Source organism: Mercenaria mercenaria, chromosome 17 (assembly GCF_021730395.1).
Source record: "Mercenaria mercenaria strain notata chromosome 17, MADL_Memer_1, whole genome shotgun sequence".
NCBI lineage: Eukaryota > Metazoa > Mollusca > Bivalvia > Venerida > Veneridae > Mercenaria > Mercenaria mercenaria.
Genome location: NC_069377.1, coordinates 40,544,691 through 40,557,869, shown reverse-complemented (window position 1 = coordinate 40,557,869; position 13,179 = coordinate 40,544,691). Strand labels below are relative to the sequence as shown.

Here is a 13,179-nt window from a genome sequence, read left to right as displayed (position 1 = left end):
TACACAAGGTTTTTCTTTGATTTGACCTAGTGACCTAGTTTTTGACCCGAGATGACCCATTTTCGAACTCGGCCTAGATTTCATCAAGGTTATTATTCTGACCAATATTCATGAATATTAATTGAAAAATACAGCCTCTATCGCACACACAAGCTAAATGTTGACAGACGACGGACGACAGACGACGGACGCCGGACGCCGGACATCGAGCGATCAGAAAAACTCACCTGAGCATTGCTCAGGTGAGCTAAAAACTATATCATAATTAGTCTATGTATTGATGAACACGTGTGGTACTATTTCCATTTACACAGATCTATGTTGAAATTTATGTAAAAGAGTTTTTTTTTTTTTTCCAATTAAATGGCAAGTATAATAAAGTAAAAGGAAATTTTGATAAATATTCAACAATGTTTGACAAACATTTTTTATTTGTAATATTCTTTTCAAATGAATTTTCTGAAAACTAAATGTCTTCTATTGAGAAAAGGCGCAAAAATATTCACTTATGTTGGATTTGCACAACAATATGTCTGCCTCCATTTGTGCCAACTGACCTCATTTCTTTAATCTAATTTTGTGACTGTCTGCTGCACAACAATGACTGATACTGTCTGACATAAACGGTGATTCCCTGACAAAAACATGACTGAGCCGTGCCATGAGAAAACCAACATAATGGGTTTGCGACCAGCATGGATCCAGACCAGCCTGCGCATCCGCGCAGTCTGGTCAGGATCCATGCTGTTCGCTAATAGTTTCTCCAATTCCAATAGGCTTTAAAAGCGAACAGCATGGAGCCTGACCAGACTGCGCGGATGCGCAGGCTGGTCTGGATCCATGCTGGTCGCATACCCACTATGTTGGTTTTCTCATGGCACGGCTCATGTCTAGTGTTTGCCATACAAGGTTTTCTTTCCTATCGATTTAGTAATTCAGTTGTGAATGTACTCTGAACCCACTTTAATCTGGACCTGAATTATTCTGCTTCATCAGCGTGATTACCAAATACTGTGATCACCAAAACTTTGACATAATCATCTGAGTATGAGGAGAAGAAAGCCACTTTCTGTATACAAATCAAATGTCAGAGACAACTGCTTCATTACCCTGATTGTATCAATATATCCAATCAACCTAATGACACCTGACAAGCATTAAAAACCTTTCAGCAAATCAGTCCAAGAGATTTATTTGCTACTGTATTCAACTATAGTACAAAATTAGTACAAATATGACTGTGTAAGAGGCATATAGGCTTAGTTGACATTATTCTACGTTCCCCCAGTATTAACTTTCAGAGTATGTGTTTGTGACGTTTTGCTGATCTGTACATGTTCTAAGATCATATTTACTACACAGAAATTTGAGGAAGAATTCCAATAAAGCCGGTGGGTAATGTCTCAGTATAAAACTTCATTATAAAACTGGTTGGCATTTGGTTGTTGACTAACAACTTGGTTGGTACAGCAACAGAACAGTATTCAGAGGTCCAACAGTAAAGTCTAGGCCTCTGGCTGCACATTTAATTGGCACCAAACACGAGTCTATGACTCTCCAGTACAAAATTGGAATATGGAGCAATATAGAACCTCACTACAAAACTGCACACATTTGTACAAGTTTCCCAACAGCTTAGTAAGTACAGTATCAAAATTGTAGCCAGTCTGAAGAAGCTTTGTGTGTGTGCATGGTGGTTGAGAGGTGGGTGAGTCGAAAGAAAGGGGAAGGAGTAAGTCGAGTCCCTGTGTGATTGCTTGCTTTTGTCATCCTGTGTCATATCTAACATGTTTTCAAACATTATTCCAGTACATGCAAAACTTTTTCCTTGTTTTGCTCATTTGTTCTGGGTTGAACAGTATGGTGCGCAGTTAACATTAACCAATGTTCCTAAATTCTATACCAGTACTAACCTGTTCTCTGTAAGTATTTGCCAACTTTTCAACAACAATAGAAAGTGGAAGACAAATGATTTCAGACAAAATGTTTTCAATTAAATTGTCACAGAAAGATATGCCTCACAAAGGGATCAAACTCACAAACCCACATCAATAGATCTGAGCTCTCTCTCTTGAGCAAAGAGGGCGGGCACTTTGAAGCAGAAATATCCTGTAAACTCATCACTTGTATCTTTCATTATTTCAAATGTTTTTTAACAACCAATTCTTTCTTTACAAGTCATCATGTGGTATTTGAAGTAACTGCAATATTACCCAATCTTCCAGGTAATCATGCTTGCTGACATCTTAATATGGGAGAGAAATTAATCTTTGACAATTACTGCATTGACCTTTCTGTACTGCAATATAGCACATTAGTCTATAATTATGATCTCAGCAAATTAGTTGCTCAACCAGTCTCATCTCAATCAAGATTTCACATAGACATAAAAGCAGTACAAGACTGCATGTAAAATCTTTCAGATATTATAAAGCCAAAGAAGGCTGTCGGTAAATCTTTCATCTGTTTACAGATCATAATTGATCATTTCTTTAACATTATTTTCAAAGAACTTCAACATGTAATAATTCATGTCCTACCACACCTGCTCTATGCAACTATGCATTTTAAATGCTTTTCTTTTCTAGCTGCCTTCGTCTAAATAAAAATTGATATATTTTAGCACGAGTTTCTTTGAAGTTTCAGTTCTTTAAGACTACAAATTTGTACAATCATGTTATGGTCTCAATAATTATCTTTCAGACTGAGGATCATCTACAAAAACTCTTTTTCTTTTAGACTGGAAATTAATTTCAAATCCCATTTTCCTTCAGGCTTTCATTCTGTCAGAAAACTTTGTTGAAACTGGGATGTGTTATTTCATATAAATTTAGACTTCAACTTACTGTAAAATCATTTGTATTTGTGGGGGGCTAATTAGCATGGATTTTGTGGGTATGTCATTCCACAATTAAATCACAATTCTCATTCATTTTACCCTTCAAAAGTTTAAATCCATGAATTCATAACCCTGTGAAGCCCTCATTTTAGTCAAACCATGAAGTTCCATGCCCACAAAATTAAAGGATTTCAAAGTGCTTGAAAACAAGAGCTGTTACTACTGGTGACAAATGCCCCGGAAGCGTTCCCAGGAATGCTACAGTTGTCTGCGCAAAAAATCACACATCATTTCATGACCCTGACCTTGATCTAAGAGACCCGGGTCATAAGCGTGACACACCTTCTCAATATGGTTAACATTTGTGCCAAATTATTTTCAAATCCCTTGATAAATTGCAGAGCTATTGACCAGACAAAAACACCTTTTGACTTCTAAGTGTGACCTTGACCTTGGAGCTAGGGGTCTGGGACTTGTGCATGACATGTCATCTCATTATAGGGAACATTTATGCCAAGTAATTTTGAAATCCCTTCATCATTGGCAGAGATATGGACCGGACAAGAAACAGACCATGTTAACCTTTAACCGCCATGTGTGACCTTGACCTTAGAGCTGGGGGTCTGAATATTGTGCAAGACACATCGTCTCATTATGGTGAACATTTATGCCAAGTAATTTCAAAATCCCTTGATGAACGGCAGAGTTATGGACTGGACACGAAACAGACCCTGTTAACCTTTGACTTCTAAGTGTGACCCTGACCTTGGAGCTGGGTGTCTGGGTCTTGCGCACGGCACATCGTCTCATTATGGTGAACATTTGTGCCAAGTTGTTTCCAAAATCCCTTCATGGATGGTAGAGTTATGGACCAAATATGAAACAGACCATGTTAACCTTTAACCTCTAAGTGTGACCTTGACCTTGGAGCTAGGGGTCTGGGTCTTGCGCAGGACACGTTGTCTCATTATAGCGAACATTTATGCCAAGTTAGTTCATAATAAGAATTTACACTGACGCACGCACAGACGGACAGTGCGATTTTAATATGCTCACCTTTAGGGGCATAAAAATGTAAAATGTACAGGTTGGGAGTGGAGGAGTGGGTGGGGGAGGGGGGAGATACATTTCTTTAATGTTTATGACAAAACATTGACAAAGCATCAACACAGCATTTCATTAATACGATGGAATAACAACCTGACATTTATGTGGCACGACAGAACATTGACACAACCGAACATAGAAAGATAAATGGACAATATCGACAAACAACAACGAGTTTTTTTGCAAAAGCTACTTAGAGTGTAAGGGAAGTAACTCAGATTTATACTATACTCATAATATAAGTTGGATATCACATGTGATATTAGATGTTAAATGCAAATTTAATGTGTCTTTAACTCCTTGCTCATGAAAATTTTCAACGATATTTTTAATTCTTTTGTTTTTCAATTGCTCCTTTATTCTTTTGGTTGTCTTGTGAGTGTTTCCATGAAAAAGAGATAGCATCCTGAATTCCATATTGGACTGTTCCCCAAATGGTCATTTACTAGCTTTTTTCCAATGCATTAAGGTTTTTTAATGGGCTAAGAAATCGTAGTTTGTTTGAGGATAACCAGTAAATAAACCATATTAATCAGACTTTCAATTACCTTAGAATAAACAGGAGCTGTGTTCAAAAAAGGCTTGATGCCCCCGGTGGCATCTTTGTTGATACAAAGCAACCTAAGTCCAAAACAAGGTCAAGTTCAAGGTCAAGGTCAAACTGAGGTCAGGTGATGTCTGAAGATGAGGAATAGTCACAGGTTACATCTGCATTAGTATCAAGTCATTCTAGTTAGGGGTATTGATGCTAGACGAAACGGGGGCATCAAAACTCCAGCTCCCTGTCATACCACTTAAATTAAATACCAAAACAGTCTTACCTTTAATGATGGTGTAAACCAATGAAAAATAAAATTATCATTTGGTGAGAAATTCTTTTTAGACAAAGACAAACTCATTTCTCTATCAAAGAAGCAAAGTTTCATAAAAGAAATTTATGTAAATGGAAATGTATAATGAATACAAAAGAGTGGTACTAGTTAAATATATCAGGCCTATTGATCACTTAATAAGACCACTCCAAACTGATTAATAGTTCTTCGGATTTTTTCTAGAAAGATGGAGCGAGCACAGTTTTTAGTTGTATAATTTTATGTTTCTCAATTTGACTGTTTTTTTTTTAATGAGTGAGCCAGTATTTTTTTTATAATTTCAAGTGTTATAATGACACATATAGCATAAATATGACTACGAAACTATTTTATTTAAAAATCTATAAATCAGTAATACCTGTCTTTCAATGTATAAATTTACAGACAGTGTATGGATTTTTCTAAAATTTCATTTGTCTTCAAAAATCGTACATGGTTGGTTTAAATAAAGATCATTAATTTTGTGACTTTCAGCCATTTTTGTTGCCTTTGATATTTTGCAATTATACAGATAAGTCAAAGACAACAGGACTGAATGGCGCAATACTTACGAACTCCATGGAGTACTTTATTATTGTTAATTAAAATGAGGCAACTCTTCTTTTACAAAATACTTAGTACACAAAATGCCATTTTGTTAAATGCAAGAATAATGTCAAATCTGCAGGTGCACAAATTTCGGGTCTTTTTAATGTATACTGAAACATACAACACCAAGTTCCAACAGCCCATTTTATTGAAGTCATAAGGCCTAAAACTTTGATCCTTCTGAGGATCCATTCATAAAGATTTTTGTTTCTTTAAAGGGGCCAACCATTTGAACTTGTAGGAGCGGGGGATTTTACTTGGAGTCAAAGATAATTTCTTTTTTCCCCCCTCAAAATATATATATATATTTTTTTAACTTAATATATTATTCAAAACTAACAAGCACGATAAAGATAGCCAGAATTTTTATTTGTGTGAATTGGGAATCAGAAGTTTTTGTTTTTTTTTGTCAATATGTTGAAGCCAAAATATTTTTTTTCAAGCAAAACCAGTCTGGAATGCTTTTTCAAAAAAATCCCAGCCCCCCCCCCCCCCCCCCCCCCCCCCCACAATATCAACTGAGCATATATTTTTCAAGACAGGTTTAACAGAGTTCCAGTTAGTTAAATGGGACTGTTTTTTTTTATCAAAAGGTGATGGGAAAATGACTGTAATCATTTGGTCATAAAAAGTCTTGACATCTTCCAGGTATACTTATTTTTCTATTAAGTCTATCTAAAGAAAGATATAACATTTCTGTAAACTTATGACAGCATATGAACTACTGATTCTACTGCACAATGTGTTCAGGAAGACTGTGAAAGGAGTATAAATTAGGGTATCCTGATTTTTGAAGTCTATAGTGAACTGCTTCAAATCTGATAATGCTGACTGTTTGAGAGATTAGAAAGAGAGACCAAACCCAAGTAGAGGGCTATACTTTTAACAGGTTGGCTCATTTTAAGTTTAAGACCTATTTATTTCAAGTCAAGTCAAAGTTTATTGTATAGTAACATTTTGCTGTTACTGATAAGCTGCACACTTGAAAAAAATCCCTACTGTTTTCCTTACAGCCCAGCAGGTGAATTTATTTTTTCTCTCAAAGATGAAATTTTTAATGTTTTTTCTTTTAAAACTACAAATCAGTTTGGCATAGCCTAAGCAAGTTTACAATGATCTAATTATTGATCTCTCTTTCATAATATAGTAGGTGTACCTGCTTTATCTAAGATCTAATCCTAATGAAACAACCTTTTTCTTTAAAACTTTACAGTTTAAATGGTATTAAAGTTATAAAAGTCTTAATCTTTTGTTAAATTTTTTTATGGGAATCTCTGGTGAAAGTTTTGTTCATTCTTGTAGGACAGACATAAATATTATTTGACAAACAAGAGGCCCAAATAGGCCTAAATTGCTTACCTGAAGAAAACCTTAACCATCTGACTTTGCTTCTAACTCGGTTTGTTGGGTTCACACCCTGCCCACATCATACCAAAGACATGAAAATTAGTACTAGCAGCTTCCTTGCTTGGTGCTCAGCATTAAGAGGATAATATTGGGAGTGGTCAGCATGGTGTAAGCAAAATGTGACTGGGGTGGGGTATCATGTCATGTATCTATGGCATGATATTCCAGTGAACTTCAATCTTTGGAAAAGGTTCCAAAGTTCTGTTAAAACAGTGCTATTTGAGCAGGACTGTCTAATGTCAATGTAGTTATCAATACACAGAATGACAACTAGTTCTTTGTTACTTCCCAAAGGACACTGAGACTGTTCTGATTTGTCATTTATTGGCCAAATAAGTTTTCTAGACAGTGTCTGCACATTTCTGGGATTTTTCGAGCCATTTTGTAACCTGTATTAGATAGTAGACAAAGGAAAAACTGCATTACAGTAAAGTTGCATGGCAAATGACAGCTCTGTTTTTCCTGACTTTAAAATATTCAACCATATGTACTACTAAAATTTATCTTTATGTTTTGACATTATTTTATTGTATTGTATTGTCTCGTCTCGTATTGTGTTGTACTGTACTGTATGTATTATATTATGTTGTATAATGTTGTTTTGTATTGAATTTTAATATAAACCTATATAAATTCTGTAAAAAATCGGCTTGTATTTCACAATTAAATATGAACAGGCAGAAAAAAATTCCGTATTGTGCCTTTTCAATTCCGTATTGTATTGTACCTTCCATATTGTATGCTGCCGGACTACTTTCATTAATATGCATGACATGACACAGTTCTATAAATAACGCACATAAAAACTTCACTTAGTTCCATTTTAATATCGATAAACATTGAAAATTTCGTTCAGTAACAATTTTTTAACTTCAAACAAAAAGGTAGAGGTATATAATAAAAGGGTCATTATAACAGCAGCGTGATCTTGGAATTTGTATTTGGCTTTCGTGGATTTTGCAAGGTCGGATCACACTCGGCGCTAAAAATGCGCACCTCGTGAGATCCGATCTGGCAAAAATCTACTCGAGCTGAATACAGCATCCCAAATCCAGCTACTGTTATAATAACTCTGCTGTATTATACTGTACTGTACTGATCGTATTGCATTGCATCATATCATATTGTACTATTACTGTATTGTAATTTGTCATTTTTATTGACATTGTATAGTACTGTATTGTAATTTGTTATTATTAGTGTACTGTATTGCAAAGTTTAGTATTATGTAATGGTAAAACAGTTACGGTACTATATTTGTTTTGTATTGTATAAGTATTATAAATCTTTAACCCTTATCATGCTGGACACGATTGGTTCCGCCTTTGTGACCAGTGTAGATCATGATCAGCCTGCACATCCGTGCAGTCTAAACATGATCTGCACTGTTAGCCATTCAGTCAGTATATTTTTCGGTAAGCACCCCTTTTAACAGTTAATGGTGCTGTCCAAATTGAAAGATGGACAAGTTCATTATAGAAACATAGCAGGGTAAGGGAAATATGCAGTAAACTGTTAACTTGTATGCTGACAAGCTGGGAAAAGGCTGAAAACAGATTTCTGAAACCTGAAATTACTTGCCTTTTTGGAATAAATGGAAGTGTAGAATTCCCAAAGCAGTTCAAGCTGATTTTAAAGTGTCAACTATTCAGTGAAATATATCAAAAATCATTTAGTCTAGCAAAATCCTTTCTACAAATTCTCTTTCAAAAAAGAATATTATAAAGTGTAACTTGGATCTAAAGCTATATACTAAAAACTGTACCTGGAAACTTTGATCACTTTCCTAAGTATGATAAAGGCATATATACATATTATAGCACAGTAATATAAATCTGTGAGTGCATTTATTTACCATCTTGCGCAATAATGTTTTTTTTTAAAAACTTTAATATTTTAGAAATTTTAAATTCCAGATTACCCAGTATTGAACTTGGCCTATATTTGATCAGGAAGTATTGTTGTCAATGTTTTAACAGTGTAAAATAATGATTTTACTAATGCAGTGGTCATTTCCCTTTACTGAAATAATTTTGCCTATTATAATTATTCAATTTAAATTGTTGACAGACCTGATCACAATTGAGCTTTGCTGTTTTGAAACAAGAGCTGTCACTATCAATGACAAATACCCCGGAAGCTGCCCAAGAATGTTACTGTTGTCTGTGCAAAATATGCCAGAATAGTTTAGGTATGAATCATTTTGTGACCTTGATCTGAGAGACCCGGGTCATAAGCGCAACACACCTTCTCATTAGGTTAACATTTGTGTTAAATTATTTTCAAATCCCATGATAGATGGCAGAGTTATGGACCAGACAAGAAATAGACCATGTTAACCTTTCACCTCTACGTGTGACCTTGACCTTGGAGCTAGTGGTCTGGGTCTTGTGCATGACATGTCATCTCATTATAGAGAACATTTGTGCCAAGTAATTTTTAAATCCCTTCATCAATGGCAGAGTTATGGATTGGACAAGAAACTAACCATGTTAACCTTTAACCTCTAAGTGTGACCTTGACCTTAGAGCAAGGGTCTGGATCTTGCACATGGCACATCGTCTCATTACTGGGAATAATTATGCCAAATAATTTCAAAATCCCTTGATGAATGGCATAGTTATGAACTGGACACACCTGTTAACCTTTGACTTCTAAGTGTGACCTTGACCTTGGAGCAAGGGGTCTGGATCTTTCAAAATCGGCAATATCCAGTTATCTTCCCCTCTACGGAATGAAGTATATTATCCCCAACCACCATCCCTAAGAGTGTCTTAAACTTACAGATATTGAATTAAGACATTCAGAAAGGTTTCTAAATCAACGTATTTTTTACCTCCCTTTATTATTTTTGTTCATTCCGTACACAGAGGGGAAGATTCCCGGATATTACCTCAAAATCCCTTCATGAATGGCAGAGTTATGGACCGGACACGAAACAGACCCTGTTAACCTTTGACCTCTAAGTGTGACCTTGACCTTGGAGCTAGGGTTCTGGGTCTTAAGCATGACAAGTTGTCTCATTATGGTGAACATTTATGCCAAGGTATTTCAAAATCCTTTTATGGATGGCAGTTACAGCCCCGACAAGAATTTGGACGCACCGACAGACCCATGGACAGTGCGATTTTAATATGCCCACTTTTGGGGGCATAAAAATGAAAATTTCATTTATTATAAATTCTCAAAGGACTAAGACTTGCAAAATTTCCTACTGCACTGCCCTAAAATGACATGCATTCAATTTGTGTAAGGATATTGTGTTACCTTTTTTTCAGATCTTACCTTCAGTGATTCCCGTTTTGAGATCTTTGTGTGAGGCTGCAGTGAATTACCATGTGATTTCTCGGAGATCGGTGAAAACAACTTGGACTCAGACTGAAAACACATAAAAAATTAATCTAGCATTAGTGTCAGTTGACAATGTTTTATTATGGTTCATTTTTACTTCTATCATTCTGTAGCTGCCCAGTAACAGAAATAACTGTCTCCTCCAGAAGTCTTAACAGTTTTCTTTAAGAATATTACAAGATACAGAAGATGCTCAAATTCCAGAAGCTTTAGCGTGCCAGACAAAGCACCCATATATGGGTGGTTTTCAAAATAATGAAGATTTTTCTTCTCTCTCACCTTATTTTAATTCAGTTCAGTTTTTAGAAAGTGTTTTGGGGTTTATTATATCCAGATCAATGTAGTCAATAAATGTGTGCAATTTAAGCTAAATGACTCAAGCAGTTTTAAAGTTATATTGAATTATATAGCAAATTTTTGTCCCCTGTGCACCCAAAAAAGTGTGACATTTCATATGACGGCTAGTTTTCAACAGTGTTTTATTGTTTTCAAACCAAGCTTTATTATTACAGCTTTGATTTTTCATAAAACTTAAAACTCCCAAAATTTAAAGCAAAATACTTTTTTTCATAAACAGCATCTTGTTCTTACCAATATTTCACATCTTGTGATTGAACCCCCTTCACAAAAAATAGTGAAAAAAATACTCAATTTAAATGTTGAACTCTACAATTTCACAACCCCATTACTTTTTCTTAAGTCCTAATGTTTTTCTAAGATCTTAATCCTTTAAGCTTTGAAGACAGGATATGATTTTTTTGTTTAATGAATCAACTTCCTCAGAATCTTGATGAATGTCTATATATATACCCCCAAAAATGTCCCCTGTGCACCTTTTCAGTAGTTAAGCGTCAGATTTCTTTTATTCTTTAAATAAAATGGGATTTTACTTTATTTTCCTTGAAAGGGAGTTACAGTGGATACAAAAGCAGCTTTCAACTTCACATATAAAGGACTGTTAAACATTCATTAAGCCAAAAGTGATGTCCCCTGTGCACCCTTTTTTCACATTCATCAATTACCTTAACATTGCTGTAATATATGGTGGCAGTTCTATATTCTAAGCAATGTGTACACACAATTTAGGCATTACTTCATAATTTAGCATTATAAAAGAAACCCTGGACAATTTAAAATTCATTGTTTGCATTTTTGCCGTAGTTGCCAATTTTCAAGTTAAAAAGTGGAAATATCAACTTTATTGCTTCTTAAGCTGTCAAGTTTGCCTACATATGTTAATGTTCACTAGTGAATATTGTGTAGTTGAAAGAATTCTACTTAAATATGAACATATTCTATAAATATATTTTTGGGTGCAATTTGTCCCCTGTGCATCTTCTCAGTAACATTATAAAGTATGCATGTATTTTGCCATTCCATTTTACCATGCATGACATTATGTCATTTTTATACTTTGAATATAAGCATTGCATGTAAACTAAGTGATTTCAATATGTTAGTTATGTTTAAAGTCACTTATTTTTCATTTAAAACATTACATGCTGCTGAATTTTCAAGTTTTGTTGTGAAAATTTTCAGTTTTGTAGTTATTTTGTGGAATACACTATTTGTTTGAAAGGATTTGTCTTAAGTTGATCACCAATAGACTTTTTATAAACAGAAAACTAATAATAAATGAATACAACAATGATTTTCAAATATGTGTCCCCTGTGCACCTGTAAAAAAAAAAACTCAGTTTGAGATGACAATTTTAGAAATTATTATTACAGTACATTTTTGAAATTTGGCATGCGGTTGATGAACAGGCAAACTGTGAGCAAAAAATAGGTTTTTTAAGAATATATGTTAATTATTTTTCATTGAGCAATAACTTTTCTTGGTAGAATTTTATTTTCATGTCATATTTATGCAGAAATGATGATTTTAAAATCCACTGTCCACATATATTTGATAAATTAAGTTTCAAACCACACACATATACCTATTACGTATCAAATTATGTTGAAACAAGAGCGCCACCAAGCAGGGAAATATACGCCCGAAGGGTTACATCTGAGGATGGGAGCAAAATTTAAACAAGAGATCACAGAGTGATCTTGGCGCCCACCAATGTGCCATTTTTGAGTGTTCCAAATTTCAAGACTTACTGACTAGCTCAAGGTCAAATTTCATTTCCGTACACAACACTTTGCATGTGGTCCAAATTCGAAAGCTGTAGCTTGAGAAATGTGAAAGTAGGTCACTAGATAAATTTCAAGGACGAAATGTGGAAGTAGGTCACTAGGTCAAAATCAAGGTCAAATTACACTTCAGAACACAAATTTATGCATGTGGTCCAAACTTAAAGCCTGTACCTTCAAAAATGTGGAAGTAGGTCACTAGGTCAATCTTAAGGTCAAAGTTCATTTCGGTACAAAAAACTAAGCATGTGGTCCAAATTTGAAGGCTGTAGCTCGAGAAATGTGAAAGTAGGTCACTAGGTCAAAATCAAGGTCAAATTTTATTTCGGAACACAGAACTATGCATGTGTTCCAAATTTGAAGCCTGTACCTTCAAAAATGTGAAAGTAGGTCACTAGGTCAACGTAAAGGTCAAAGTTTGTTTCGATACACAAAACTATGCATGTGGTCCAAATTTGAAGGCTGTAGCTTGAGAAATGTGAAAGTAGGTCAGTAGGTCAAAATCAAGGTCAAATTCCAATTCAGAACACAAAACTATGCATGTGGTCCAAATTTGAAGCCTGTACCTTCAAAAATGTGAAAGTAGGTCACTAGGTCAAAGTCAAGGTCAAAGTTTTTTTTCAGTGCACAAAACTATGCAAGTGGTCCAAATTTGAAGGCTGTAGCTACAGAAATGTGAAAGTAGGTCACTAGGTCAAAATCAAGGTCAACTCATGTCAAGGTTCATCTTGCCACTCAAAACCATACATGTGGTCCAAATTTGAATGTTGTAGGTTATTGACAAGAAGATTTTAAAATCTTTTCCCTATATAAGTCTATATGAACCATGTGACCCCCAGGGCGGGGCCATATTTGACCCTAGGGGTAATTTGA

General features: G+C 35.0%; 1 protein-coding gene across 7 annotated transcripts in view; it reads right to left on the bottom strand.

The window, feature by feature from the left end:
• LOC123537091 (oxysterol-binding protein-related protein 8-like) overlaps positions 1–13,179 on the bottom strand; it is a 148,338-nt gene that overhangs the window by 28,953 nt on the left and 106,206 nt on the right. For all 7 annotated transcript variants that reach the window (XM_045320648.2, XM_045320647.2, XM_045320651.2 and 4 more), the window contains one exon: positions 10,099–10,191. In XM_045320648.2, the coding sequence (XP_045176583.2) occupies positions 10,099–10,191 (93 nt within the window). The remainder of the gene's footprint in view (positions 1–10,098; positions 10,192–13,179) is intronic.